General features: G+C 47.3%; 3 protein-coding genes across 11 annotated transcripts in view; 1 reads left to right on the forward strand and 2 right to left on the reverse strand.

The window, feature by feature from the left end:
* Positions 1-460: 460 nt before the first annotated feature.
* Positions 461-19,717, reverse strand: si:dkey-14o18.2 (neuronal pentraxin-1). Of its 5 annotated transcripts, XM_054762892.1 has the most exons (8): positions 19,633-19,717; positions 19,340-19,508; positions 13,134-13,215; positions 6,180-7,289; positions 4,942-5,593; positions 4,160-4,410; positions 1,749-1,928; positions 461-1,673 (listed from the first exon to the last, which is right to left on the reverse strand). In XM_054762892.1, the coding sequence occupies exons 4-8, from the start codon at positions 6,864-6,866 to the stop codon at positions 1,464-1,466; spliced, it is 1,980 nt and encodes a 659-aa protein (XP_054618867.1). In that variant the 5' UTR covers positions 6,867-7,289; positions 13,134-13,215; positions 19,340-19,508; positions 19,633-19,717; the 3' UTR covers positions 461-1,463. The 5 variants fall into 5 exon arrangements, with proteins under 5 accessions (XP_054618867.1, XP_054618868.1, XP_054618870.1 ...); XM_054762893.1 differs by lacking the exons at positions 19,340-19,508; positions 19,633-19,717 and adding an exon at positions 15,142-15,361; XM_054762895.1 differs by lacking the exons at positions 13,134-13,215; positions 19,340-19,508; positions 19,633-19,717 and adding an exon at positions 10,099-10,165 and having other exon boundaries at positions 4,942-5,590.
* Positions 14,904-16,668, forward strand: LOC129172823 (voltage-dependent calcium channel gamma-6 subunit-like). Its single transcript, XM_054762901.1, has 6 exons — positions 14,904-15,104; positions 15,169-15,279; positions 15,342-15,450; positions 15,539-15,613; positions 15,975-16,112; positions 16,177-16,668. Exons 1-6 carry the CDS (start codon positions 14,904-14,906, stop codon positions 16,395-16,397), a joined length of 855 nt encoding a protein of 284 aa, XP_054618876.1. The 3' UTR covers positions 16,398-16,668.
* Positions 19,718-20,242: 525 nt separating the features above from the next.
* LOC129173566 (voltage-dependent calcium channel gamma-4 subunit-like) overlaps positions 20,243-27,989 on the reverse strand; it is a 9,856-nt gene continuing 2,109 nt past the window's right edge. Inside the window, exons 1-7 of one of the 5 annotated variants that reach the window (XM_054764598.1) lie at positions 26,728-26,859; positions 26,216-26,476; positions 25,128-25,211; positions 24,455-24,595; positions 22,958-24,233; positions 22,511-22,542; positions 20,245-22,379 (exon numbers count right to left, since the gene is read on the reverse strand). In XM_054764598.1, the coding sequence (XP_054620573.1) occupies positions 23,416-24,233; positions 24,455-24,595; positions 25,128-25,211; positions 26,216-26,476; positions 26,728-26,758 (1,335 nt within the window). In that variant the 5' untranslated portion in view covers positions 26,759-26,859 and the 3' untranslated portion in view covers positions 20,245-22,379; positions 22,511-22,542; positions 22,958-23,415. Of the gene's footprint in view, positions 24,234-24,454; positions 24,596-25,127; positions 25,212-26,215; positions 26,477-26,727; positions 26,868-27,989 lie in introns of those variants that run through there. The other 4 variants (XM_054764596.1, XM_054764597.1, XM_054764599.1 and 1 more) reach the window with 4 other exon arrangements.

The following is a 27,989-nucleotide window of genomic DNA, read 5'->3' on the forward strand; positions in this document are numbered from 1 at the left end:
CAAATCTGTGGAGTAAATGTTCAATGTTACCCCAAAAACACACTAATGGAGGTGCTACTGTTTGTTTCAGTGTGCACAAGCAGCACGGCTTAAAAGGACCACTTCATACACTAAGCCTAACTAATAAGTAGGCTTTTTTTGTCTTATATGTCTTATTATTATGACTCAATCCTTACATTTTTAAATGTATTTTTAGCCAAATCATGACATTAGCTGGGCCTGATTTATCTTTAACGTGGCGTTATTGCCCACTGCTGGATGGGCAAGTAGGTGCAACCAGTCTGTAATCACACATGCGACTCAACTAACGTTTAGGTTCTTTTCTTGCTGCGTAATGTCGAATGTATTCATGTATAATTAAGAAATATACGTGTACATATACTTACATGTTCGATGACCAGATTAAAGCCGAGCGACGGCTCCCTCTAGTGTCCCATGGCGGTACTGCGTGCATGACTGCTTAAAATACAGGACAACTTTATTCAACATTCTGACAAATATTTGACAAAATCTTTGTTTCAAGTTTTACATTTAGACGTTTACAGTTTTGGCTTTCACGTGACTGTCATACTCATGTTTATACTTCACACACATTTACAGCCAAAGACACCTGCTATCACATGTTAAAATGTGCACCAAAGGCGAGGAGGAGCGAGTCTTTACGTACAAGTTCTGCGGAGACACACAACAACATTATTAAATATCGTTATACACAAATAACGCATCTGGCATTTGGCCCTCTATTAGAAGCCTAACTTGGCATTACAGTTCAAATGTGGTGCAGATATTTACAGCTGTGGTCCTGATGCAAAGATGTGTCTTTTTCCTTAAAAACAAAGCGCTACACACTTGTTGACAAGTGCAAAAACCCCACAAAAAAACCCATAAGAAATATCTCAATATTCAAAGGATTTATCGACATTATTTAGGTACCCATACAAAACCTCATAAAAAACTTTAAAGTGCAGCTAAAAACAGTTAGCAGATCAACCAATAATCCTTCACCTGGGCTGCACCTTCAGTAAAGGTGTGTGTGTGTGTGTGTGTGTGTGTGAGCTGAGAATTAGGCGGGATCAAGGGTGCGCCAGCAAATCCCGTCGTAAGCCACCGGTTGCTGAGGCGATGTCAGCCATTAGCGCGGTGACACATTGAGGTAAGGTTAGCATGCTGTGAGACTTATGCAACCGCACGTCAGCTCGCCCTGCTGGAAACCGGACGTCCGTCGACGAGTCCCGTCAATATCTTTACAAAAGTGCTATTGCTGAAATGCCACTGTGCACATTGCCTTCAAACGACGTCCCCCGTGAGGCGTCTGGTGTCACCCGCCTCCTGCTGCGCTAACGTTGCTAAAGGAGCTAGCGTCCATCTGATCCTTGAGAGGACGCAGTAAAGATGTGCTCGGAGAAGGCAGACAGATTGGAGCGGAATGGCGAAAAGGACATAAACATGGCGAGGGTCCGTGTTCAGTGACAGGGGTCAAAGGGGAACTCGGCGAGGCCGCCGTGGAGCTCCACGGATTCCTGCTCCCAGGACACGATGTCCCCCACCAGGTGACCCCCGCATGTGGCTTGACTGTAGATCTCAGCGGGGGTCAGGACTCTGGACCAGAACTGCAGGTCGGACATTTCTCCCATGAAGGACTGTGTGACGTCAAAGCGTCCCCCCATGGTGTCCTGCAGAGAGTGGCGTGGGGGCGTCAGGACGGAAGACGGAGGACGGACGCCTCACATTTTGTGTGCTCATCTTACCTGCTCTTGTCCCAAAAGAAACATCCCTCCCGGTTTGATGGCGTGCCAGGCTGAAAGGTTCTGACCCGAGCCTTTCCTCGCCCCGTCCTGGTACACCTCCCAGACACCATCACGCGTGGACCACGTCACACACAGGTGATGCCACTTCCTGTCCGTCATGGTCACCGGCAATGTGACCGCCTATGAGGGAAGGCTCAGGGATTAGCATGTTTGTTAGCATTTTGTTGGGCCCTTTGGTGTAGTGACTCACTAACAACTAGAGAAGACCATTTGTGTAGAAATTGCTGAAACGCTGCACGGAAAATATGGAATTATGGGAAAAGTGGGAATTTTTGTCATTTAGAAAATTTGGTCAGCATGAATGTTTTGATGCTGAAATGATTTCATGGTGTTGAGAAATGTGGAAAAATGACTGTCACTTCAATAGGAATTTTTGGGCTGGAATATATGGAATTCCATGAAAAACTTTGGAATGTCAAAAAAAGATAGCCTGGATGTTTTGACACTGGAATGCTGCGAATGGGTTGAGAAATGTGGAAAACATTTCATTTCAATGGACATTTTTGGGCCGTTTAATTTTGGGGATTTGGAAAATTGTTATTTCGAATGTTCTGAATGAGCTAAATGTTTTGCCGCTGGCACAGTTTGAATCAGCTAAGAAATTAGAAAGCCGTAAAAGATCTTAAGCTTTAACGAATTTGGAAAATATGGAATTTCGGAAAAAATGTGAGTTTTTGTAATGTGAAAAATTGATAGCCTGAATGTTTTGATGCTGGAATGGTTTGAATGGGCCTCAGAAATGTGGAATTTTGGGGCTGTGGAATTTTGGGCAAAGTGGGAATCTAGGGGATTTGGACAATTGCTAGCCTGAATGTTTTGACACTGCCATGGTTAGAGAAAAATGCTATTCATTTCAACAGAAAAATGTGGAATTCTGGCACAAGTAGGACATTTTGGAATGTGGAAAATTGTCATTCCGAATGTCCCGAAGGAGCTGAATGTTTTGGCGTTGGCACAGTTTGAATCAGTTGAGAAATGAGGAAGTCGTAAGAGTTCTTAAGCTCAAAGGAATTTGTGTGAATTTGTGAAATGCGGAATTTTGGGAAAAATGGGAATTTTTGGAATGTGGAAAATGGCTAGCCTGAATATTTGGATGCTGGAATGGGTTGAGAAATGTGAGAAACATTTCATTCATTTCATTTACATTTGGAAAATTGGGAATTGTTGGGATGTTGAACGCTGTTAGTCTGGATGTCCTGACTGGGTTTAAATCGCTTGAGAAATGTGCAACTTGTGCAACCATTCATTTATGGAAAATGTGGGAATATTTTTATATGTTTGTACAGATGGCCATCGTGTCCCAAATGAGCGGAACATTTTGATGTTGGACGCGTTGTGCTGAATGCATGAATGCTGTTTGGCACGAAGAGCGGCTGTGTTGCTGATGGCCAGGAGTTGGCCCCCAGACTCCGCATTTTGGCTGCCGGGTGTCAAATGCCTGCTCAGGAGCTCACTGACACAACTCTTGTGTTGTTGTTGTTGTCAGCCAAGCGTGAGACAACGTGACGCTCCTACAAATAATCAGGTCAATCAATTAAGCTAAGAGGATTAATTGTCACCGAAGCAGCGAGAAGAAGAAAAGACAAACGTCTTCCGTTTGGTGTTAAGGGTGACCGGTGTTTCTGAGAATGAAAGCTCAGAAGGTTAATGAAATAATCACTGTTGACGACCAGGTGAAAAGTAAAGGCCAGTTGACGCCTCTTACCCAAGAAACTGGGTCTGTTTTAACCTAAATCTGGATAACCCCGCCCTTTTAAAAAAATCATCAAGCAATACAATTCCCCCGTCCACACGGGAATGTTTAAAAAGAGTCTCGTCCATACTGTGCCAGATTAGCAAATTGTTGCATCCTGATTGGAACGAATCACGAGTCATTCTGGAGTCGTCGTAGGCATCCTTGTGTCTCCAGAAACAATGGTAGCGTCCCGGGGAAGACCGCGTGCTGCCCGTTCAAAAGGCGTAACAATTTGAAACTGGTTTTGAAGTGTCTAGAACCCGGGATTAGGTGGAAGGAGCGAGGATCAAACCACCAACCTTTCAGTTTCTGGACGACCTGCTCTACCTCCTGAGCCATGGCCGCCCCGATGGAGCACAGGACAACAAAATATGAGGACAATGTCGACCGGGGTGAGTCATATCCGTCACAATATTCAGATATTATGCTGCATTGTCATCAGAGCTCACTTGTGGCCACGGGATGGTGATGAAAACACGGCAACGACAAGCCGGCATTTTCGGATTTTCCCACTCTGGAAGTCGTTTTCACAAAGTACTGTTTCAGGGAGCGACTGAAACCATAAAATACTTTGCCGTGTTGACCTGAAAACGTCTCCGTGTGGGTAGCCCCCTACCTTGTCGTTGATGAGCAGCTCCATAGGGTTGGGGCCCCACTCCATGAGCACCAGCTCGTTGGCCTGGCCCGGCACCGCATAGGAGAATGGCGTGCCCACACCGGGACCGGCGCCCCCTTTGAGACGCAGGCAGACCGTGAGGGCGAAGATCTCCGTGACCAGGGAGCGCTTCATCCTGGCGTACATGTAGTTGGTCCTCATGGGGAAGTCCAGCAGGAACGCGCTGGAACTCTTCAGCTTCTTGTGGCTTCCTGGGAACGGGAGGAGTTCATAAAGACTGTGTCTCAATTGGCGCACTCGTGTCCTTACACTTAGTCTTATGAGCACAGAAGTGCATTGACGCCGAGAAGTATGACATTATGCACTCAGCACCCTCAATAGTCGCGATCTTGGCCACGTACTGGGAGGGGAGGGGCAGCCTCAAGTGATTGCAATTCACCAAAAGCAGATAAGAAGCTCGTAAATATTCCAATTGTCATTTCTGGTAAGTGCACAATGGTTCGCTACTTTCTGCCGCTAGGGTTTGCTCCTCAGCCGCCATTGTTTCAAGTTAGTCCTTCCCCTTCCGCTACCTTTCAAGATGGCGATTACCGAGGGTGGTAACTGACAGTGCACTGCATCCCAGTGTGAGCGCACTTATGCATTCAAAAGACAAGGTAAGTGTGCAAGTGTGCCAGTCAAGTGGTACACGTGTAGACCTCATCCTTTGGTCGTAGAGTTTTTGACATGGGAGTCAATGTGTCAATCTAACGTAGAGTGTAACGTGGCCGTGTAGCGCGTACCGTAGTCCGAGTGGCTCTGGTGAAGTTGGCTTAGGACAGTCTCCAGTTTGCCGTGTCCGCTGCTGCGAGGGCTCGTCTCTTTGCTGCTGAAAGGAAGTCGTCGAGGGAGGTGATCGCCGGCATGATGGTCGTCACGGTGAGCGCCGCCGTGGTGATCTTCGTGATTGTCGTTGTGGTGATCGCCGCCTGGGTGACCCTCATGGTGGTCGTCGTGGCGATTGCCACCGTGGTGATCTTCATGATGGTCTTCGTGGTGATCTTCGTGACGGTCGCCGTGGTGATCTTCGTGACGGTCATCGTGGTGTTCGTCGCGGTGGCCATGGAGGTTGTCGTGGTGGTTGCCGTAGCGGCCGTAGCGGCGGCTGTTGTGCAAGTCGTGGGGGTCGGGGTGATGATCATGATGGCGATTTCTGTGATCACTGTGGTGGTTGTAGTGACGCCCCCCGTGGTGATTATTGCGGTGGCTTTCGTGGTGGTCCTCGTGACCGCTACCGTGGTGATCGTCATGGTGGTCACCATCTCGGTGGTCGTCATGGTGACCATCATGGTGGTCCCTGTAGTAGCTGTGCAGCTGCTCTTCCAGAGCACTGATCTTCCGCTGGAGGAGTTCTCTCAGGGAGCTGGAGTAGGAGCTGGAGGAGTTCCTCGCCTGCTGACAGGCAGACAGTTCACTCAGTTAGTTAAGGGGTTGGTTAATTAGTCATTCGGAATTTGAAAGAGTCAAGATGCAGCTGAGAAACTTCCTCTCCCTGGCTCACCCTCGTCTTCCTCACCACAAAATCCAGCTTTGTTCCCTGCCAGTGCACGCCACGATTAATAACCTCGTCAGGCGGGATGAAGCTAATTGAAGGCGACGCCAACTTGTGCCCCTCAGAGGCTGGAGTCGCCTCCATCCTGTTAGAGGAGGTAGGGGCGGGGGTCAATCCTGGCTCGTCTACAAGTTTGTCTCACACCTTTGAACCGAATCCAAGCAGATTTTTGGCAGCGTCACCTGAGCCTGCCTGAGCTGATAGAGACGTTCACATAGCAGCAGGAAGCACAAGTCCCCCGGGAGCTTCAGAGGAGTGACTTCCCAGCCTGAGTCCAGGAGATCAAGTCTGGGAAAGGGTGCTCATGCTGGTGTACCCCTCAGTGACTGTCCCTCAAACGCATTTCTTCATGCCTCACACATCAGCGTCGAAGATCTCAAACAGTCAACTACCACTGAGGAAGAGTTGTCGTGTCTCTGCTGGTCTTACCTGCAGGTTCTCCAGTCGCTCCTTCAGCGTCTGCAGCGTCTTGCCAGTCTGCTCCGGTGAGAACGAGCTGTGTTTGCCGTACGATGACCCTTCCCTGTGATGGAGGTCCGGCCGGTGGCTGCCGTGGGAGAAGTGGTGATCGGTGCTGTGATATGAGCCGTGGTGTGACGGCGTGTGTTGGCTGCCATGGTGGCCAAGGTGCTCATCGTGGTGGTCGTCAGGATGGCTGTCGTGATGGCCGTTGCCATGGTGACCACCAAAGCCCTCACACAGGGTGAGCTTGGCGGTGAGCTCCCTGATGGTCTCCCGCTGGTCCAGGATGGTCTCTTTCTGCCTCACCAGGCTCTCCCGCAGGTGCAGGATGGTGGCTTTGGCCTCATCAGATATCACCACTCTGCGGTTGCTGCCGTTATGGCCATTGGCGTGGCCATTAGCGTGGCCGTTGGGTCCGTGGGGAACGCTAGGCGGGGAATGGCAGCTGGGGTCCGCTTCAGGGGGAATAGGAGTGCAAACAAATTTGGGGCTAATGCCATAGTCATGCTCCATGCCGAGCAAGCTCGCTGATGTCGCAGACCCGGAAAGGAAGTAGCCGACAATCAGAGAGCGAAAGGCAAGGTACAACACCGAGGTGGTGCCACTCAGTTTCCTTGCAGTGTTGGGGCTCAGAGGACCGACATCTCTCGCCATCTTAGATTTGAGTCCGAATTACTCCTTGACAATGGCCTGCAAGTCCTCCTAGGCTTTAGCTTTGCTGTGAACCACACCATGAGTGGGGGACATTGGCGCTGGACTGGAAGACGTCGAGGTTCAGCATGTCAACAGTGAAGTTGCTGATAATCCCTCCCCCCAGAAAACATAAAAGCACCATCTCAAGTATTCCAGAACAGCACAAAAACAACACCGGTAACCTCCACGAATGACCTCATTCCACCACACTGGGCTCCTTTGTTCCTTGGTGGTTCACACGAGACATCCTTCCACTGGCCCGGGAACACTGGGCCACTTTTGGCCTGGTGATCAGACTTGGCACAGAGGACGTCCTGTGTTCGGCGGCCAAGATTAATCCCTTTAAGTTTGGCCTCTAAACATGACAGGAGCAAGTAGCGTTACCTGGATGGAGGACACGATATGACAAGTCAAGAACTCGGACAAAACAACACGTGACTGACACTGATGTTTGTGTTTTTACAGAGATGGAGACGCTGGGAAAGGGTGTGGTCACTGAGCAATCAGATTACGGATTCATACGCAATGAATGCCGAGCTGTAGCTTAGTTCAGGGGCGCCCTAACAAAAACACTGAAGGAGGTAGGGGCCACTGTGATACATTTGCTACATTCAAGACACTAAAACCAATCCAATGCAGGTCAATATATGCGAAGCTATCGGAACAAAATATCAACATTTTAGCTCAAAACCGCACTTTGGATGCCCCTGGCTTAGTTAGTAACTACAAGCCACCATGGTCACGGTCGCTACCGCAATAACAACAGTCGGACCCCTGAGAGCCTTTTAACAGGCGCTTGGCGTCGGGTTGCTAATCCGGCAACGAACCCCACTGTCTGATACTTAAAGACAACATTAGCGCAGACTTAGCGGGCATGATACCGCACCGAGGCACGCGGCCTGACACATGAGCGGCTTTTTGTACGTGCACTCACCAGCAGCGGTATCTCATTCTTCTGCCTAACAGTCGGACATTTGGACTTGACGGACCAGAACCAGAAGCTTGTAGAGCCAACGCCACAGTCAACCGTCTTCACGAGATCCTCTATTGTTTTGTACATTTGACTTTCATTGTAGGTTTAAAGACTTTATTTGTCAGATCAATAAAGATTACATCCGGTTAGTTTGCTCCCAAACCATCTGTCCATCTTTTCCAGTGGATCCCAAAGGTTTTGATTGCCAGGTTCAAAACAAACAAAATTCACAATTGTTGTCCAGTTGGATGTCATCTCCTCTGTCTGCTGGATGCTAATAGCAGTTAATGAGGAGGGTGAAGTCAAGGTCTTAGTGCTGCACGTGGACTCACTAGGCCACGGCTCAGCAAGGGGCGCACATGGGAGAGGCTAACAGGATGTAAAGGTGGCAGGTATACGCCGCACGTGACCGCGACACCTCGACAAGCACCACCATGCCAGTTGTCACGGCGATGATTACGGGTGTTTTTACGTGCCTTTTTAGGGCGTTCTCATTGGGGCCCATCAAGCGTGGAAGTGAATCTGGATGACTTGTTGTTGCCGTTACTCCTGAACCCACGCCGCGACCACATGAGTCAGCTGAATTAGTTTTGTCTTCTTCACAAAAACAAATCTTTTATTTGTCAGGTCAAATTTGACCAGCTGTGCTCTGAAAGCATTTCAAACATCTGCCTAAACCAGGTGTGTCTAAACTTTTTCCACCCGGGGCCACATACCCAGAAATCAAAGGATGCCAGGGGCCACGTTCCTATTTTTACATATATTATTTTAATTGTGTAAAAATACTAAAAAGAAAGTTATACTGTATATATTTAAAGTGTGTGTAATTAGCTATTAGTATCAACATTCCAGCCTTTTCTCTTTACATTGTTGCTCTATTGTTCTCATTTTGCTGTTTTTTGGTGGCCCCCGGGCCGCACTTCGGACACCCATGGTGTGCAGGAGCAACAGATTGTGCTTCAAGTTTTGTGGAGAAATATATTAATTCATAAATCATTGCTGTTTTGTGGTTGACTTTGGCCTAATAGTGCAAAAATATGCATATTTAAGCAAATGTTACACGTTTTTGCCTAAATGAAGCATTTCGAGGCATTAAAAATGGCATAAAAGTATAAAATACGAATAAGGCAATCAAAGATGTGATATGTAGTACTGTAAACTGGTCACTAGGTGTCAGTAATTTTACTGTAATGTTGGGTGGTAGCACCCGAAGAGTCTTATTTATGTCTTGAATTGCTAATTTCAGGGGTGTCCAAACTGTTTCCAGAGAGGGGCGCACACAGAAAAAACAAAAGATGCGGGGGCAGGGGGGCCATTTTGATATGTTTATGTTATGTATATTAATTTCTAAAAAAATCAAAATATATTTAAAGCCAAAGCTTTGTGTTATTAGTATCACCATTTCAGGCTTTTTTCTCTGTCTTTCCCATTTGTTCTGTTTTTTTTTGTGTTTAATTTTATTTCTACAACGTGTTGCAGGCCAATAATAAACGAGTCACTGGCCTCAAATGGCACCCGGGCCGCACTTTGGATACCCTTGGCTTATTTATTGTTACTATATTTACCGTATTGGGTAATACAAGTGTAAAGTTGATTAAAGGGGTGTTATTTCATGTCTAGAGGGCTCTAATAATGGTAAAAAACTGTATTGAGAAGGTTGTAAACAGGTTTTCTATGCTGTGACTGTGAAAATATTTAGAAATAAGGAATCCTGCTTTGTGGAAACTCACTTATCACAATCTTGTCTGGAACCCATTAACCCCATTAAACGAGGGATTACTGTATACATACAGTTTATGTGTGGTTATTTTACGCCTACAAACGTGTCAAGTGCTGTAAAGCAGGGGCGTCCAAAGTGTGTGCCAGTTTCTTATTCGTCGTATTTTCTACGTACAGTGTATTCCACTCACTGACTTTGTCACCTATAAAAATGCTAAGATCCTGATGTTTTGTTCATATGTATATGTAGGTCAGCATATATTTGCTTTAGTGTCTTCAGTGTACCAAATGTATCAAAGTGGACCCTCCAGCCTCCTGTCATTTTTCTCTATGCAGCCCCCTGTGGAAAAAGTGTGGACACCCCTGTTGTGAAGCATGTCTGTAGCTTCAAATTGCCCACAGAAAGTACGAGCGACAACACTAAAACGTCTTCTTCTCATGAGAACCATCATTCAATCCAAAAATGAACCCGAGTGAGAAGTAAACAGAAAGTTTTCCTACCTGTTTGCACTTCCCAAGCTGGCTAGTCCATCCTGCTGATCAGCTTGAAGAGGATTGGCTTTAGAAGATAAATTTAACTCTCTCTCTCTCTCCCTCTCTCTCTCTCTCGCTCACTGCAGCCATACTGAAGCCCTGCCCCCCTCACCATAATTAATCATTGCACCCAAAATATGCTGTCCCGCTAACCCCAATCAAGGCATTTTTGAACAAACTTCCGAAGGACCCTGGACCTTAATAAACAATGTCATGTTCATTGGGTATGGTGCGGAGCACATTACATGAAGGTACAAACAGCAGGAAGAAACAGACCTTATTCAGTTGGTCTAATCGACTGGCCACCGATCAATATTGGCCGAATTTCATGAAAAATCAAGTGATAGGCATATGCCAATAAATGCCCTCAAACGCCGATCACCTGCGACTCGTACTTTTGCAGCCTGCAACGATCCCCACATGCTGTGTGGTGTCTTGGGTGGCACACTCCTCACACTGTCCTTCACACTGTGCAGGCGTGCCAAAACACAAAGAATCATGTCTGCCGTGTGGAACTTACCTGCCATGGAAACAGGAAAAAGCTTTCATTCCATACGGCGAGTGAGTTTTCGGGTCTCACGGTATGATCATCAGTCAAACGGCAGCTAACACATGATATCATATAGCCAATAGCAGGGGTGCCACCAGGAAGTCTGGGCCCCAGGAAAAAAAATCCCTATTCATGAATTACTAATTACCTCCACCAAGGATTATGTTCTTTTATCTTTTATATTTATCTTTTATAGTGTTTATCTGCTTGTTTGTGTTCCAAATAACTTGAAAAGTTCTGAATGGTTTGGGATGAATTTTTTAAGAATTGTTGGAAATGGGATATGATCACCGTCATTTTCGGCATTTGTGCATGTAACGCCACAAAAAATGTTCAGAGCGTTTGGGGAAAAAATACAGGACAAGTTTCCAACAGGTTGTACAAAATATCAAAGACTGATCCCGATAATGGAACCATTCCACATACTTTTCATCCTAGGAAGACAAGAAATGAAGCTATAAAGATGCAACAAACATTAGACATAGCCAAGATACGGTGGAAGCTGGATCTGATGTATCTTCACCAGCTATGGAGATAGATCCAGAAGAAAACCGCCATGACCGAAAGTCATTTTTGTGAATAACTACAGAACTAATATTGATATCATAATATGGGGGGAACTGTGGCGCTTGGAGGAGGTCTGTGCTCTCTGAGTGCTTCTAGTTCTATTAGTAATGATCTATTGTTTGGGCCTTGGAATTGTCCTTACCTTTCCCCTTTACCCAATGGAACTCAACTGAAACAAGTGGAAAAATATAGAATTAATCCACATGATCGGTATTGGACGATTTCCCTCATGGATGATCGGTATTGGAATCGTCTCTGATTCCGCCCCGTTCTCCATATCTGTTACTAATACTTCATTGGCATAAAAAGGTTAAAGGTGAAGAACAGCCAAGAGGCTGCCATGTTGAAGACAACTTTCATTTTCACACCATCACACGTGTCTCTCGGCGGACTCCCAGCAGGTCCTGACCTCTTTCCCAAGCCTAAGCGCATTACATAATCTTCCAGGCTGACCTTGTGGCCCCCCTGGGGGTCAATCTGAGTGCAGACCCCTCCCCCCCGCTAAGACCCCTGACCTGAGGTCATGGCCGTGAGTCCATGTTTAGAGCTCTGGACGGTGGCACCTCCCCGTGGAGAGGCCTCGCCACTGCACGGCTGTCAAGACAGGTGGCCATATATGGGCACAGGAAGTGGTAGGCTCCTCCCGCTATTTGCCCGGCTTTTACTAGGCCGGCACTGAGGTGGACTTACTGCTTTTACAATGTTGGACCACAGCTTGTTGGAAACGGATCAGCCTGGTTTAAAGTGCATCATACACACACACGCACACGCACGCATCACAATGCAGGGCACCTGCAGTATTCTCAATGAAGAAGCACCAGAACCAAACAACACACTAGCACCAACAGAACACGAGCCATGTGGAATGGCATTTAGTCCAAAGCGTGAGGTAGCTGAGTCGGGCTAAACGGGTTGTGGTTCTGACAGACAACCGGCTGGCGGGGGTTAAGGGGCGGGTTGTAGGGTTGTATCTTTTATTGCAGACACGACGCCCCCCCCCTCCCAGGGTCAGGTCTGATGTCATTAACAGGTGGGTGTCAGAAATAGACGCACACACACACACAGAAAAGTGCAAACTGACACACTGACATGCGTCATTAGACACACACACACACACACACGGATGCATGCACATGCACAGACACACACAAGTGTTTGGAAGGTAACACATGACGAACATGCAACATGAGACACCGTGCATGTGCAATGCACACACACACACACACACATAGAAAAGCATTGGAAGCGAACACACACTAACATGCGTCATTAGACACTGTGCACACACAATACACACACACAGACATGTTGGGAAGCTAACATGTGCCATGACATGGTGTGCACATACAACACACACACACACACACACACACACACACACAGCAAGGCGCTGAGCAGCTTGTCAACGTCATTGTTGTGTTGCGTCTAAGAGTGAACAATGTGTATCATGTCAGCACGCTCACTTGTGGCTTCTTGCCTCGTGTCGCCGGGGGTGCATGCGGGTGGGGTGGTGGGGGTCATATCATGGAAATGGTCTCCTGGCGGGCGTGATGATAAATTGGAGGCTAATCTCCCATGAGGCTGCTTTACGATGGCCTATATTTGGAGGACGTGGAGGAGATATTTTGAGGCGGCCAACATGTCAGAAGGCGTTTGTCGTCGCTTGCTGCTCTAATGAGTTTCTTCCTCACGCTGCACTCCTCCAATCCCGCGCCTTTTTAGGCAGGAGCGCCACCGTAAGTTCTCTCTCTTTTTTTCCCCAAAACTAAAACTAACACACCGCATTGTTGCGCTAAATGCGTCACCGTGCTGTTCACGCGTGACACATGGAGACCCACCAGCTGCTAACATCTCACGTCACGCTAAACTTCATCAGCTGTCTCACCTGTCAGTCAACTGCAGTCCTTTCTGTGTGGCCATGCCAACTGCTCGCTTCTTCTCACTGGTTGCCAAATACTTGACTTTTTCTGCAACACAATGGAAGTCAGATGTCAGCGTGTGATGCTCACAGCCACCAGGGGGAGCATTTGCACATTATCTTAGCGATGGCTATGATAGGTCGTGATGCTGTTGCGATGATCTCAGAATTGCGCGCACGTCGTGGGAGACGGCACGGCTGCTTCTTTTCAGCCAAACAAACGACAAAGCAAGCCCCCGGGTCACATGACCGTGGAGAAGATGGCTGTCTCGGCACAGCATCTCCAGAAATAGACGACAGCTTTTGATTTCAGCGTGCTTAGACTTTGCACTCGCGTAGCGTGCTAAAGTTAGACCACCGACGGAGACTCCATCTAGCTTAGAAATCAACATCTGATTTGTTGATGTACCTGTCATTCCTTTTCTTCTGATTGGCTTTGGGGTTACAGCGCCACCTACTGCCTCGGCATACGTTGATTACATGCCAAGCTAGGCCATGTGACATCATCACCCTAGAAATCTTGCAATATTGTTAAAACCATCGATCACTTTTAGGGCACAAAGAATGAGACTATTTGGGTTTAACTTGGAGTATGGCGGGGGGCTGGGTGACGTCGTAACCGGACACTACCTTTAATGGCTCCAAAAATATAGCTGCACAATCGATCATTTTGCACGGCACAAACCTAGCACAAATTATTCATTTTTTAAAAAAATTGTAAGAAATGGAGGGCTGGGTGAACTTTGCTTGACCTATGAAAAAATCTTGAATACACAATCGTTTTAATGGCACAAACCAGCACAAATGATTGCAACATTTTTTTTTTTACATTTTGGAGCAAATGGGGGACTGGGTGAACTTTGACTGACCTAAGAAATAATCTTTAATAACACAAACAAAAACCGCAAAAAACATTTTAATGGCACAAACAATTGTGACTATTTTTGTTTCATTTGGAGGTGATGGGGGGCTGGGTGCACTTAGGCTGACCTTTGTCTTGAGGGCACGTCAGGGGGCTGATTATGTAATCACTTGACACTTGAATAACTCAAAAAGGAAAACAGAGAGGACCATTTTCATGGCAAAAACCTTTGGGACTATTTTAGCAGGGACTGCGTGGGGGGGCCAACTTCAGGCAGGCGTCTCACACTGCGTTTCAATCGGCACACTTCCACAAGTACACGTTTTCAGTGCAGTGTGTGAGCCAATGCCCGGATGTTGGTGGCATGTAGCCAAGGGAAGGGGCGGGACTAAGCTGTGGGGTTGCAATTCACAGTTAAAAAGGAGAAAAGAAGAAGAAGTGGATAAATATTTGGACGGTCGTTTCTAGAAAGTGTACAATGCTAATCATGGTATGAGTGCCTCAGGTGGCGACAGTGCACGCAGTAAGCATACTTAAGTGCAAGTACACAAGGGAGGGGTTTGGAACGTCGCCTATGAGACGCTGATGTGGTTTTTGTTGTGGTTTCTCCACGCAGCATTCCTTCTTTGTCCTTTGACCTGCAACTGATGAACGACTCACTCATGACACGTTCACAATGATTCTTTTACGGAGTGGCACGTTTTGGTCAAGGCTCAACAAAAGGCAGACTTCCGCCGGCTTCTGGTGATGTTTTTATAAACACTCGCATCTCATTCCTGCTGTTCAAAGCACAACGTCACTTTCTACGTTTTTAAACTCCACTTCCTGCCGCTGATACCTAACCGACGCGGCCGCGTGCGTCGGTCCTCGCCGACATGTGGTCGACCTTCCTGGTGACGGACGAGGAGGGCCGCGGCGTGGGCCCGGCCGCCGCGGGCACGGTGGGAGGGGCTGCTCAGGGAGGCGGGGCCCAGGGCATGGGGGGCCTGGCCGGCCTCATGAGCGGACGCAGCACGTTCGGAGGCAACAAGCGACGCAGGCCGGGACACACCATGACGGAGTCCCAGGAAGGAAAGGTGAGTGCTAGGCGCTAGCGTTAGCATCATGTCTTACTTATCATCACTGTTGTCGTTCCCGCAGATCAAGCTGGCATTCTTTGTGGCCATCGTGGGCGTGGTCCTGACGGTCCTGGGGGTGGGCACAGAGTTCTGGGTAGAGCTGGCACCTCCAAAGAGTTTCTACGACAACCAGGTAAGACACGTGCGCTCGCTTGCTCGTGCATGCCTCCTGTCACATGACTTCCTGTGCGGCAGACATGTCCGGCGGTCCACTTGGGCCTGTGGAAGCGATGCACCAAGACGCTGTGGGTGGCCGACATCGACCCGGACAGAGAGAGCTGCGGACCCGCTGAGCTGCCTGGAGGTGAACCCCCCCCCCCGACCTTTGACCTGAAGTTAAAACACATTGATGTCATTTGGATGACCGCGCCTCACTCTCGTCCTTCCTGCAGAATCCAACTGCACCTACTTCAAGTTCTTCACCACGGGGGAGAACGCCGTCATGTTCCACAAGACGACGCACAAGCGTGAGTCAGCTCTTACTGGGCCGTGTCGCCTCACGCCGCCCACGCTACTTTTTTGTGCTCACTCTCGTTGAATAGTCCGCCCACGCCGCTGCGCTCCAGCGTCTCATCGCTGCCTTGCAGCCGCATGATGCGTACATGCTGATGTACACGCACGTCACCATGAAAGAACACGTGACATGGACCACCAGGAGCCGTGATGCAGGAACACGCTTCTTCTTCTTCACATTTCTTGCTCCACACGCATGCTTGGCCACCCAGCTAACCTCTTCAATTCTTACTGTGCCTTTTCCGCAAATGACTTTTTTCAGGCTTCTGAGTGCCCTCACAGTTAAACATCATCCGTCTCCCCCCTCCCATGCAGACCTGAATGTGGCGGCGGCTATGCTGTCCCTCTTCAGCTTGGTGCTGATGGTGATGGGCGCCATCTGCATCAGCATGGCACTCAGCAAGGAGATCGTCTTCTTCCTCAAGCCGGCGTCCGTCTGCTTCATCCTGTCAGGTACCGTCCCCAAGAGGCTAAGTGCTCACACAACAGGACAAACACCCCGTCTTCCCGTCCTCAGGTGTCCTGGTCCTCTTGGCCCTGCTGGTCTTCCAGCAGGCGGTCTGGGCCCTCCTGGCTAGCGACCACTCTGTCCCCGTCCATCACGAGTTCTCATGGTCCATGTCCTGCCTGGGCTGCGCGGGGGCCATCCTCATTGTGGGCGGGTTGCTCTTCCTGCTCCTGGCGCTGCCTTGCAGCCCCTGGCAGAGGTGCCTGCCTCACAGGGACAGCAGCAGCTAGTGGCCTGCAGCCACTTTGTGCCAGCGCTAAAGATGTTTTGCTAAAGGTGTTGCGTTTACTTTCCTTCAATACCAAGTCTTAAAGCTCAGATGGGATCCACAGACAATCCTGCCTCATTCAAGCGACTCATTCATCTCAGTGGACTTGTCTTTGGCGCATAGCTGCAAGCTAACTTTCTTTCACTTGCTAGCACAGGGGTGTCTGAAGGGTGGGCTTACTGAAAAACCAAACGATGCGGGGGCCACTTTGATATTTTACATTTTGGAAATTAACCCATGTAGCTATGTGATGAAGTTTATATATGTATATATATATATATATATATATATATATATATATACATATATATATATATATGTGTGTGTGTGTGTGTGTGTGTGTATATATATATATATATATATATATATATATATATATATATATATATATATATATATATATATATATATATATATATATATATATATATATGTTTAAAGATAAAACAGCCTGCAACTTTTTCTCCTTACATGACGCATTTTTTGCTTGTTTTCCTTTTTTTCCTATTTACACATATTTCATATTCATATTTACAAATATGACTTTATTGCCATACATCTGTTACGACTTTTTTTCTTCTTTCTTTAATATTAGTTACATATTTTTTCCTCATAATATTATTTTATTCTTGTCAAATTACCACTTTTTTTCCTTTACTAGTATGATTTAATATTACGACTTTTACGACTATTTATTAATGTATTCTATTTAATATAAATTATTACATTAAATATATATGTTTAATGTACAAATAAAATTTGATATAATAGTAAAAAATAAGAATAATGTTGGCCACACAGTCACAGTCAGGAGATGGGAAGACCTGGGTTGGGATCTCTGTTGGGCATTTCTGTGTGGAGTTTGCATGTTCTCCCCGTGTGTGGGGGGGGTTTTCTGGGTACTCCGGTTTCCTCCCACATTCCAAAAACATGCATGTTAGCTTCATTGGAGACTCTAAATTGTCCATGTGATTGGTTGTCTATATGTGTATATTGTTATTTACTATTTATTTATTACTATAATAAACCTTTTTCTTCTTTACGACTACTTATATCATAAGATTACACCTTTTTTCTCCTATTATCTCCAACTATTGCGGCTTAACACGGGTCTTTTTTCTTTAATATTTTTAACATCAGACTTCTAAAATAAACATTTTTTGTCCCTGATAATATTATGACCTTTTTTTCCATAAACTTATGACTTCTTCTGCTTCCTCTTAATATTGTGACATTATTTTCCTAATATTTCCACTTTATTCAAAGAAATGTTCAAAGAAACTTTTATCTGTTAATATTATTATTATTATTATGCCAATATTTAGATGTTTTCTCATAAAAGGACAACTTTGAGCTCATAAGATGACAACCTTTTTGCTTAATATTTATTCTCATACCACCACTGCTCTTTTTTTCCCCACATTTCTGCTGTCCCCCCCCGGCTTATTTATATTTTTAGGTAATACAAAAACCAGCTACTTGACACCAGGTTGCACTTTGGACACCCCTGTGCTCGCAGAAGAGCTCGTCCGAAAGCTTTTTTGCTAATGTGTCGCTAAAAAGATCAATCATAAATCACTGAACCATGGAGTATTTATGTAACATCATATGTGTGCTGCCTGTTGATCATTTGTAATAAATGTCCTCTTTGTGTTCCATGATGTTCAATCCCGACATGACATGAGGTACCTCTGAGAAGAGCCTCCCCTGGAAATGAATAATCAGACAAAAATAAGACAGCGCTGTCAGTGACGGCGTGCAGCTCACAGCACATCTCAGTCTTCATGTTGACCCGCTTGCAGGCTCTCTTGAGCTTCTCCCACGCTGTTTGGCTGCGACCCCCCCACTAAATATAGAGCGTGGCCAACAGGAACACAACCTGCGCGCGCACGCGCACACACACACACACACACACACACACACACTATGAGTGTGAGTTGACTAAGAACGCTGGAGCTCATCAAGTCAGAAGCTTGTCATCAAATGTCTTCACGTTGACTCAGCACATTCATTTCCATTATTTAACATGTCCCACTCTGACGACCCCCACCCCCAAAGCCTCCTCTGATGATGATGATGCTGAGAGTGACGGGGTGGGCCCCCGTCTGAGCGTGATGGACGATTTAAGCGTGAGAGTAAATCAAAAAATGTCATCGCGACTGACAGCCCAGCCCCCCTCCTGAGCGACGTGCGCGCGTGGGCCACAAGCTGCACACGTTATCAGCGAGTGCAGACGAGGAAGGAATTGAAAGCGTTGACGACGTGGTCACAGCCAGGTGCATCACGGGAGCGCCACTGACGCATCGCCCAACTCACTCACTCACTTCCGTACTCACTCTTTGCATTTTGGCCCCATAAGCTAGCGGTGTGCCGATCCATACTTGAAATAGCCATACTTCCGATACCAGCTTATCGTGCTCTAAAATCGATTCTCCATTGAAAATATTGACACTTTTGATACTGCAGTCATTTGAGTTTTGTTGAAAAGACGACCGATGGTAAACAGAGCCATGTGTGAATAAAGTTTTCAAGTTTTATTATTTGACTTTATTGTTTATACTATTATACTAATTTCGTATAATTTTACCCTCTGTTTTGGTTATATTGGTGATATCACCCCACTACCTAAATATACGTTAGGGTTTAAAAGAAAGAAATGACTTTCATTATCCATTTATTTCATCAATACATGAATTTACTGCCATGTATTCTTCATGCTATGTTATGAAATACACAACTTTTAAAAAATTACCAGACACATTAGGTGAATTGGCACAAAGTATCGGTAAAGCCGATACCAGCATGACTTTTACTCACTATCAGATCGGCAATGAAATCAGTGGTATCGCACATCGGCGGCAAAATGCAGTACCTGGATGTAGAGCCACGGCTGTTGCAACTCACCTTGAAAAAGAACCAAAGAAGAGAAAGCAGGTAACGATTATTATCGTCACTCCACCCTAACTTGTTGCTCTGTTCAAGCTACATCCATTTCAACTGTCATTGATGTGTCAGCTAGCTAGCCTGCTCTTGTGGCCAAGGTTCTGTACGGTCAGGAAAACTCCAACACAGTCTAAAAAACAGTAACAGTAAGTAAACACCAGGCTTTCTTCAACAGGAAGTGAAAACAAGTCTAAATGCAAAGCTATAGAGTATTGATGGTATAAATAAAGTGTTAGTTAGCTCCATTACCGTACCATCAAGCTGTCGGCTAACGTGTGCGCGAGTGATGTGTCAGTCGTGAACGAATCGGCTGTAAGAGCTGCCTCGCGTCGTTGGGAGCCAGTCCGCGTCATTGGTCAAAATGTGCGGCGGCGTCTCTATGTCCACACTGGGCGGGGGGAGGGGCGGAGTTAAACACACGCTGTGGTGCTCCTGGAGCCCATTCATTCGTGAGATATTTGCATGAAGACGTTTGATAGGGTGTAGTTTTTCGTAATTCATGTTACACAGTACACATCATTTGGTAATAAATTAATTTAAGACAAAAAATCTGAGGCGTCACTTGGGAGCTGTAAGAGATGTCTTTTTTTTGTGAGCCGAGCCAAAACAACCGGCTCTTTAAAAAGAGCCGACATTTCCATCACTAGTGTGCGCCATATAGAGGTCTGTGGAGCGATACTCAAATATCGACACTTCCGATACCAGCACCTCGTGCTCTGAAATCGATTCTCAAATCCAAAATATCGATACTTTTGATACTTCATTCATTTGAGGCAATGTTTGTTTGTTGAAACATTGACCGATGGTAAATGGAGCTGCGTGTGAATTGCAAATAAAGTTTTTATTCTTAAATTCACCTTTTATATCAATGGGTTTATTATTTTACTTATTATTTTTTATTGTTTCAAATACCATCCATGCATCAATTTTCTATACCGCTTCTCCTCATTAGGGTTGCGGGGGTATGCTGGAGCCTATCCCAGCTGACTGTTTCAAATACCATTTTCACATATTTGGTATGATTTTGGCCTCTTACCGGGCACAATTTGCAAAGTATCGGTGTTGGATCGGTATCCCCGATACCAGCCGGAATTTGACTCTGCATCGGATCGGAAATGAAGTCAGTGGTATCGCAGCTAGCAGGCCCCTTGCAGGCCTGGAGTGTGATCGCATGTTCCCCATCAATAATCCACAAGACACGAGTGATTTTTAAAAATAGCTTTATTGGATATATCTACTGTATATGTTTCCCTATGTGCGTGTGTTTATGTTCTTCATATTCTGACCACTGTGTTGTATTGCTTCCCTTCATGGTCCCGACTTGACGTGTATGCGATGCATTCAAGGGGTGTTGGGAAAAGGAGCATGTGTTTGCTTTCAGATGTTTTTATCATCACGTACAGCTCCATTTCCCAGCACTGACGACACACTTGAAGAATATATACCTGTACGTACCACCGAGAAAGAAAGAAATATCAATTCTGCTATCTACACTCATTAGTATACGATGCCAGAACATGAAACACTACACTCGGTATAGAAAGGAACGGGTTAAAAGCAGAAAATAAAGAAAAGAAGAATATCATTGACCTGGAGGTGAACGTTGAAGTGGCGTGTATAAAAAACCTGAAAGAAACGAAGGAAGGAGACTGGTGACACTTTGTACGCACGTCACGTCCACTGAGAGCAGAAGCAGAGCAACGAAGATCAATAAAAACAGCAGAAAGTCCCCAAGAATGAAAGAAAGTGATGTTTGCTTCTTGGGAAGAATACACCTACAGTACGTCTTTTATTCCACATCGGCGAAGTGAAGGCTCTCCTTCTGTGCTTGACAAGTTTCATCTACAGCAGGGGTCACCAACGTGGTGCCATCGGGCACCAGGTAGCCCCCACGACCACATGAGGTGCCCGCAAGCCTGCTTTTCATTCAGGTGTTCAGTTAATAATGAAAGAGCAGTAGAAAGAAAAGCATTGTGAAATACAACATGTGAGTTGTGGACACCAGCATTTTGTTCATGTTCTGGTAAAACAAGCATATTCGCTTTGTTTGGCTTTAAAATAAGCTCTGAAAATAAATGTTACAAAAATGAGTAGCTCTTGGCCATTTTCATTTTGTAAAAGTAGCTCTCACAAGGACAAACCTTGGTGACCCCTGGTCTACAGTTTGCTTTCCTTTTTGAGGCTCAAACGCTGAAGGTCGCGCAGTGCAATCATGAAACGTACAATTTTAGCTAGCCAGCGAGCATCAGCGCAGTTTTTTTGTTCCGTGGGGAGGGGGGGGTGGCGAGCGAGTTCTCAAACGCTGCAGCGGAGCGAGAGAAGAAGTCAACTCGTCTGCGTGGACAGACATAGACGCCCCAGCGAGTGGGCGATACGCCAACGTCGCCGCCATATTGAATGTGTCAATGCCACGCTGGAGATGAACACAAGTCAGCGTACTTCCTGTCAGACTGCACCTTTCTACAAAGACGTTTAAGTGGACATTCACACACGCACTAACTTACGTGGGATACGTGGGAAACAGCGACGTTGACGTAAGGCTCAGCGCTTGATACGGTGTCTACGTACTGTACATACGTCCATGACCACCCGTCCCAGCGCCCCTCGTGATTGGCGACAGCTTGTACCCAAAATGTCCAAATCCAAACATGGTCGTCCGTCACATCTCGGACGTCTCCTTCTTGGCGTCTGACACCAGCCGCGGGACACAAAGTCGTCGCCACGTCTAACAAAGATCACTTTTGTTGCCGAACAGAAAGACGTGACGGTGAAGAAGGTTTGTGGTCTTTGAGAAGGAACCACGTGACTCCTCGTCTTCCTGAGAGAGAAAACAACAAAAGAGGACCGGGCTTGGAGTGACTTGGAAAATATTTCACAGGCTTGAAGGAGGTCACCTGGCAGTGGTGTGTTGTCTCCTTTGACCTCAGGCTGGCCGTCTCTGCTTTCGGGGGACATGTCACATGACCACTTGTCTTTGTTGGCCAGTCGGGCAACAATACTACTACAGAAATGAATATAAGCAGAATACTACTATTCAAATGAGTACACATGCCCTTTTCAACCAGTAAAGATGAACATATTACTGCAGTATTTCAATGAGTCGATATGATAGAAATATGAACATATACGTACATGTGCTCTCAGGGCACTGAATCCATCACAACCTGAGAATGAATAGAATATTCACAGGAAAATATGACCATAATATTCATATTTCAATGACGAGATAGTAACATCACAGATTCATATTTAACATATGTTCATATTCAAATAATATGTGCTCACATACAGTATATGAACGCTCCAATCAATATGGACCACTTCAAAGAATATCTCATCATATTTCAAAGACTAAAATGAATAAATATGCACATATATTCATATTTAAACTAGTACGTATGAAGATATCATTTCAAATGATCAACATTTAAATAGAATTGTGCTAACATACGTTCCTATTGAAATGGACAAATATTCATATTTAAAGAATAAATATGAGCAAATCATATGGATATTCAATTACCCATATATATTCATATTTCACTGGATAATTACTATTACTATTACTATTACTATTACCTCATTTACTAGGAATATTTAAGCGCTAGTCTCTGGACTCTTGGTGGTCCCGCTGAGAAGGTCTGGGGTGGTTTTAAGGCAGATGTCTCTCACGCGCGCGCACCGGATGGTCAAAAGTATTGGGACAGCTGGTCTTCTGGGTGGGAAGACTTACTACCAAGTGTTGGCGTGTTTCCATTGGTGGGGTCAGAGGTCGCCAAACACATCCAAAAATGGCTTTTGGGGAGGTTGCTCGTGCCTTCCCCAAAGCGTTCCCACAAAGTTGGAAGCTTTTCTAAAATGTCCTGTCAAGATGAAGATTGAGGAACAGCTCGGGGTGATATTCTCATGAACCCTGATCCATGATGGGGGGTGTCCTAAAGTCCTTATGGCTGCTGGATGTCCAAACACGAGGACAGAATGGTCACCAACTTAGCCCTCCTTTCTCTTCCTGTCAGCCCATATTTGGACGTGAGCTCTTAAACGGGTGTGGTTTTCCTGTTGAGCGTGTCCGAGTTGCTGTCCCGTTCCCGCTTGGCTGTCAGCCGGTCCAGGGTTCCCACGTTGCCCCTGTCCCTCTCCACGGTGGCGGTGGACATGGGAGCCTGGGGGGTCGCAGGGGCAGCCGACGAGGAGCTATTCAGCGGGGCCGCGTTTTGGGCGGCGGCCGCCAGGTTGGACTTGGAATGAGAGGGGAGCGTGCCGCTGCTGATGGGGGCCCCTCCGCCGCTGCCCCCCCCAGTGGCATCCTTGGGGAAATAGTTGTGGAGCTGGTAGAGCGTGGCGCGGTCCACGGTGCCATAGAGCGGCGGGGCACCACCCCCCAGGCTGCCGAGCTTGGAGTCTCTGGACAGAGTGTACATGGAGATGTCGCCGCCGCCGCCGCCGCCGTGATGGGGGTTAGGCAGAGTGGCTACAGAGAACGGGGGAGCGGACGGCGGCAGGCTGAAGGTTTTGGAGGCGCCGACGGGGGAGTTCTCCTGCGAGTGGGGCGGGTCGGTGGAGCGCGAGCTGGAGCGTGAGCGCCGCCTGAAGCGGTAGCTGGGCAGACGCAACATGGCGTGCGTGGTGCTCTTAAAGAGGTCGGCGCGAGAGCGGCAGCGCAGCTCTTTGTTCTTCTCGATGTAGATGTTGACTGCCAGCACGCCCACCATCTCCGCCAGGATGAACGACAGGCCGCCGAAGTAGAAGGACCACCCGTACGAGTAGTGCCACTTCTTGTCCTCGTCCTTCTTGGGAGAAATGTCGCTGAGCGCCGCCGAGATGTACACGATCACACCGATGATGTTGCTGAGGCCTGAGCGCACAAAACGACAACAACTTCATGCCGACTCGGCCGTGATATCGTTGCTGTGTGATGTCATAGCACGGTGATATCATAGCTGTGTGATGGTCATATCACAGTGATATCATAGCACGGTGATATCATAGCTGTATGATGTCATAGCACAGTGATATCATAGCTGTATGATGACAGCATGGTGATATCATATCATCTGGTCTACAAGTGTCGCTCACCGGCGGCCACAAAAAGAATCCCGCCTCCCAGGATGACGTTCCTCTTGCTCTTGTAGAAGCTGCTGGAAGCCACGCACACGCCACCCAGCAGCAGCAGCACGGCGCTCAGAATGGGGAAGATGCTGGACGCCCGCACCACACCTGCACACAACACACACACACATTAGATACACACACACGGTCGGGCTGCACTCTGCTAAAAGTGTGCACATTGTTGCTTTAGGTGTGACTCTGCAGGGGACGTGCTACACTACAACTTGGCAGGAAAGACCTTTACTATTATTACTTGTACCACAGCGCCATGAATAAATACTTTTACTTCTTGTCCAAGCAGCAAAAATGGAAGCTTTAGTGAGGACGGTTCCAGGATGGACCAGTGCATCCCAGTAGACACCAGCCAAGTTCTGAAGGTTCTACAGAAGAGGATACACTAAGTACACTTGACAATGGAGGCAGCGTGTGAAGCCTGAGCTGAAAATAATCCATTAGCTGTTTTTTATCAGAGAAAGCTGCTGCTTGTGTACACCCCCAGACTCAACAACACACACACACACCTGGGCTTTAACACACACACCTTCCTTGCTCGACATTCGTGCATTGATGTCCGCCCACCACCCCCTTATGTCCTTTCCATCCTCGTCTGTGTGTGTGTGTGTGTGCACGAGTCACTCACGCAGCAGATACTCGGCAGCGTCTTGGTCGTAGTCTGCGTCCTCTGGGAAATGATTGATCTGGGAACACACACCTCTCTTCAAGCCTGACAAAGACAGCAAAGACGAGGAGGAGGAAGAGGAGCAAAGAAAAGAAAACATGAGTTAGCTTAGCCACCTAGCAACATCAACACTTAACATTTCATCTTCCTTCTATTGATTTTGAGTCAGTGTCTAAAAGTCTGTCCAAGTGGACGCCAACTCATGTTTTGTCCTCCACGGACAACATTTAAATGCAACATTAAATGTTTTATATAAAAAAAAGTTGTGTCAGAGGCCACGGCTAGCACGGTTAGCATGTTGGCCACACAGCTAGGAGATGCGGAAGATCCGGGTCAGAATCTATGTTGAGCATTTCAAACAGCATTTCTGTTTGCATGTTCTCCCCGTGTGTGTGTGTGTGTGTGTGTGTGTGTGTGTGTGGGGGGGGGGGGGGGGGGGGGGGGGGGGGGGGGGGTTCTGGGTACTCCGGTTTCCTCCCACATTCCAAAAACATGCATGTTAGCTTCATTGGAGACTCTAAATAGTCCATAGGTATGAATGGGAGTGGTTGTCTATATGTGCCCTGCCATTGGCTGGACACCAGTCCAGGGTGTACCCCGCCTCTTGCACAAAGTCAGCTAGGATAGGCTCCAGCATGCCCCTGCAAACCTAATGAGGATCAGCAGCAAAAAAAATGGATGGATGGAAGTTGTGTCAGATCCATGTTGCTGTGCCACAATGAGTTGGCGACGCAGCGACATGCTAGCTTCAGTGACTGTTCATGCTAATTGACGCTAACAATGCTGTTGTTGCTACATCACACATGGACTTGGTGTTTGACCGTGAAGGAATGTTTGGTGGTGGTTGAAGGGGCCGCGGGCGTGAATTGGCTACCCCAGGGCAGCTGAGGCTACAGATGTGCATCACCACCACCGCCCGTGTGTGACTGAGGGGTCAATGAATGATGGGTTCAGTGCTTTGGGTGCCTTGAAAAGCACTCTATAAAATCTAATCCATTATTTTTATTATTATTACATACTGGTGACCTCCACGCACACACAAGGTTTACCCTCCAGGCAGCAGATCCTCCACAGGCCAGAGTGCGTGAGGGCCCCCGGGTCCTTCTTGTCCTTGTTGCTGGTGCTGTCGTCCTGCACTGAAGATGAGTTGGCCGTGCTGTTGCAGATGAAGGCGCGAGCGTACAGCCAGTAGTCGGTGCCGATGGCCACCGTCATCAGGGCAAAGGCAGCGAAGGCTCCCATGGTGGTCAGCAGCACCTGAATGCCTCGCTCGCACCAAACCAGCGCCGGGCGGGGCAGGAAGCTGAGCTCTGAAAACAGGAAGTGCATCATCACACCAATATGTGTTGGAAGGAAGAGTCCAGAAGTCAGAAGGTGAGGTGTCGGGTGTCCACTGCAGCGTCACATGACCACATTGCCACAACAACAGTTAGCTCAGTACCACAAACACACACTGGCACCACGCTCGTGTGCCGTTTGGGTGTCTCCTGCAGCGCCAACGCGTGCAAGTGGATGTGACATGCGTGCACGTGACAATGCAGATGCATCTTCTGTGTGTTACCTGAAGGCACGTTCCTGCTTTTTGTCTCCATCGTCTGCTTCTGGTCAAGTCCTGGTCGCCTCCTCCATCCACCGTGCTTACCCTCTGCTCTCCTCTCTGGTCTCTCCTCACTTTGCTGGCGGTCCTCCTCAGTGGACGGCCTGGATGAGGGAGGGAGGGAGCGAGAGGTGAAGGGCACGAGGAGACAAAGGCAGGAGGTGAAGGTGAAGGAGAAGATGTTGCTGATGGAGAGAAGAAGCTTCCTGTCACAGAGGCGAAGCTGCTTTGAGAGCGAGGGAGACGTAAACGATGTGAGCGAGTGTGCGCTCTCCTATCGCCATGGCAACAGTGGATTCCAAAGTCTACCATTGAGCTGCCAAGTGTGTGTGTGTGTGTGTGTGTGTGTGCGCTTTAGGAGGGATGTAACAGCTGGGAGGATTTGGTCGAGATGAAAAGAAGAATGTGTGAGGACACACACACACACACACACACACACACACACAGGAGCATGGACAGGAATGATGGGGGGAGGGGGTGCATGTGAGACATTCATGATGTCAGACACTTCCTGGAAACACAAGAAAACAACAACACACATTACACACTACTTTATAGCAACCACACTCATCATCACCCTCATCATCATCACTGTTCTCATCGCCATCATCCTCATCTCCATCATCACCATCATCTTTTTAATGATGATCCTTGCCTTTCACACAGAGGATGTTGTGTGTGTCACAGCGGCCCACCGTCAGAGCAGACGATGTGACGTCTACAATACTTTCACTTTCACTTTCACTTCCACACAGGCGCTGTCCCGCCTGTGTCATACCTCTGAAGTTGGTGCTGTTCCCACAGTATGAAGGTCTGGGATGTCCTGAAGGTGTCTCAATGAACACAAGTGACGAGTCCAGCTTACAGTCTAAAAAACTAAGTTGGGTGCAAACGTTGGACCCCTCCACCCCCACAAGTAGGACAGGGAGACATTGTGCTCATGAATTCATTAGAAAACAAAGTGTGAACGCGCTCACAAGTTCACAGGGAAACTTTTTCAAATGCAGCTTCCTGCTCGGACACGTGAAGACAAGCCGTCCTACTTCCTGTCTTCCTTCTCCTGATGTGTCGGTCGCAAACGAATCGGCTTTAAGAGCCGGCTCTTTGAAGTGAACGAGAGCAGCCGGTTCGCGTTGATGGGAGCCGATTAGTTTTTTCCTCGTCTTTTTTTCTGTTAAAGGCGAACGTCATTGGTCAAGCTGTGTGGCGGCGTCGCCGTGGCCACA

This window comes from Dunckerocampus dactyliophorus, chromosome 20 (assembly GCF_027744805.1).
Source record: "Dunckerocampus dactyliophorus isolate RoL2022-P2 chromosome 20, RoL_Ddac_1.1, whole genome shotgun sequence".
Taxonomy (NCBI): Eukaryota; Metazoa; Chordata; class Actinopteri; order Syngnathiformes; family Syngnathidae; genus Dunckerocampus; species Dunckerocampus dactyliophorus.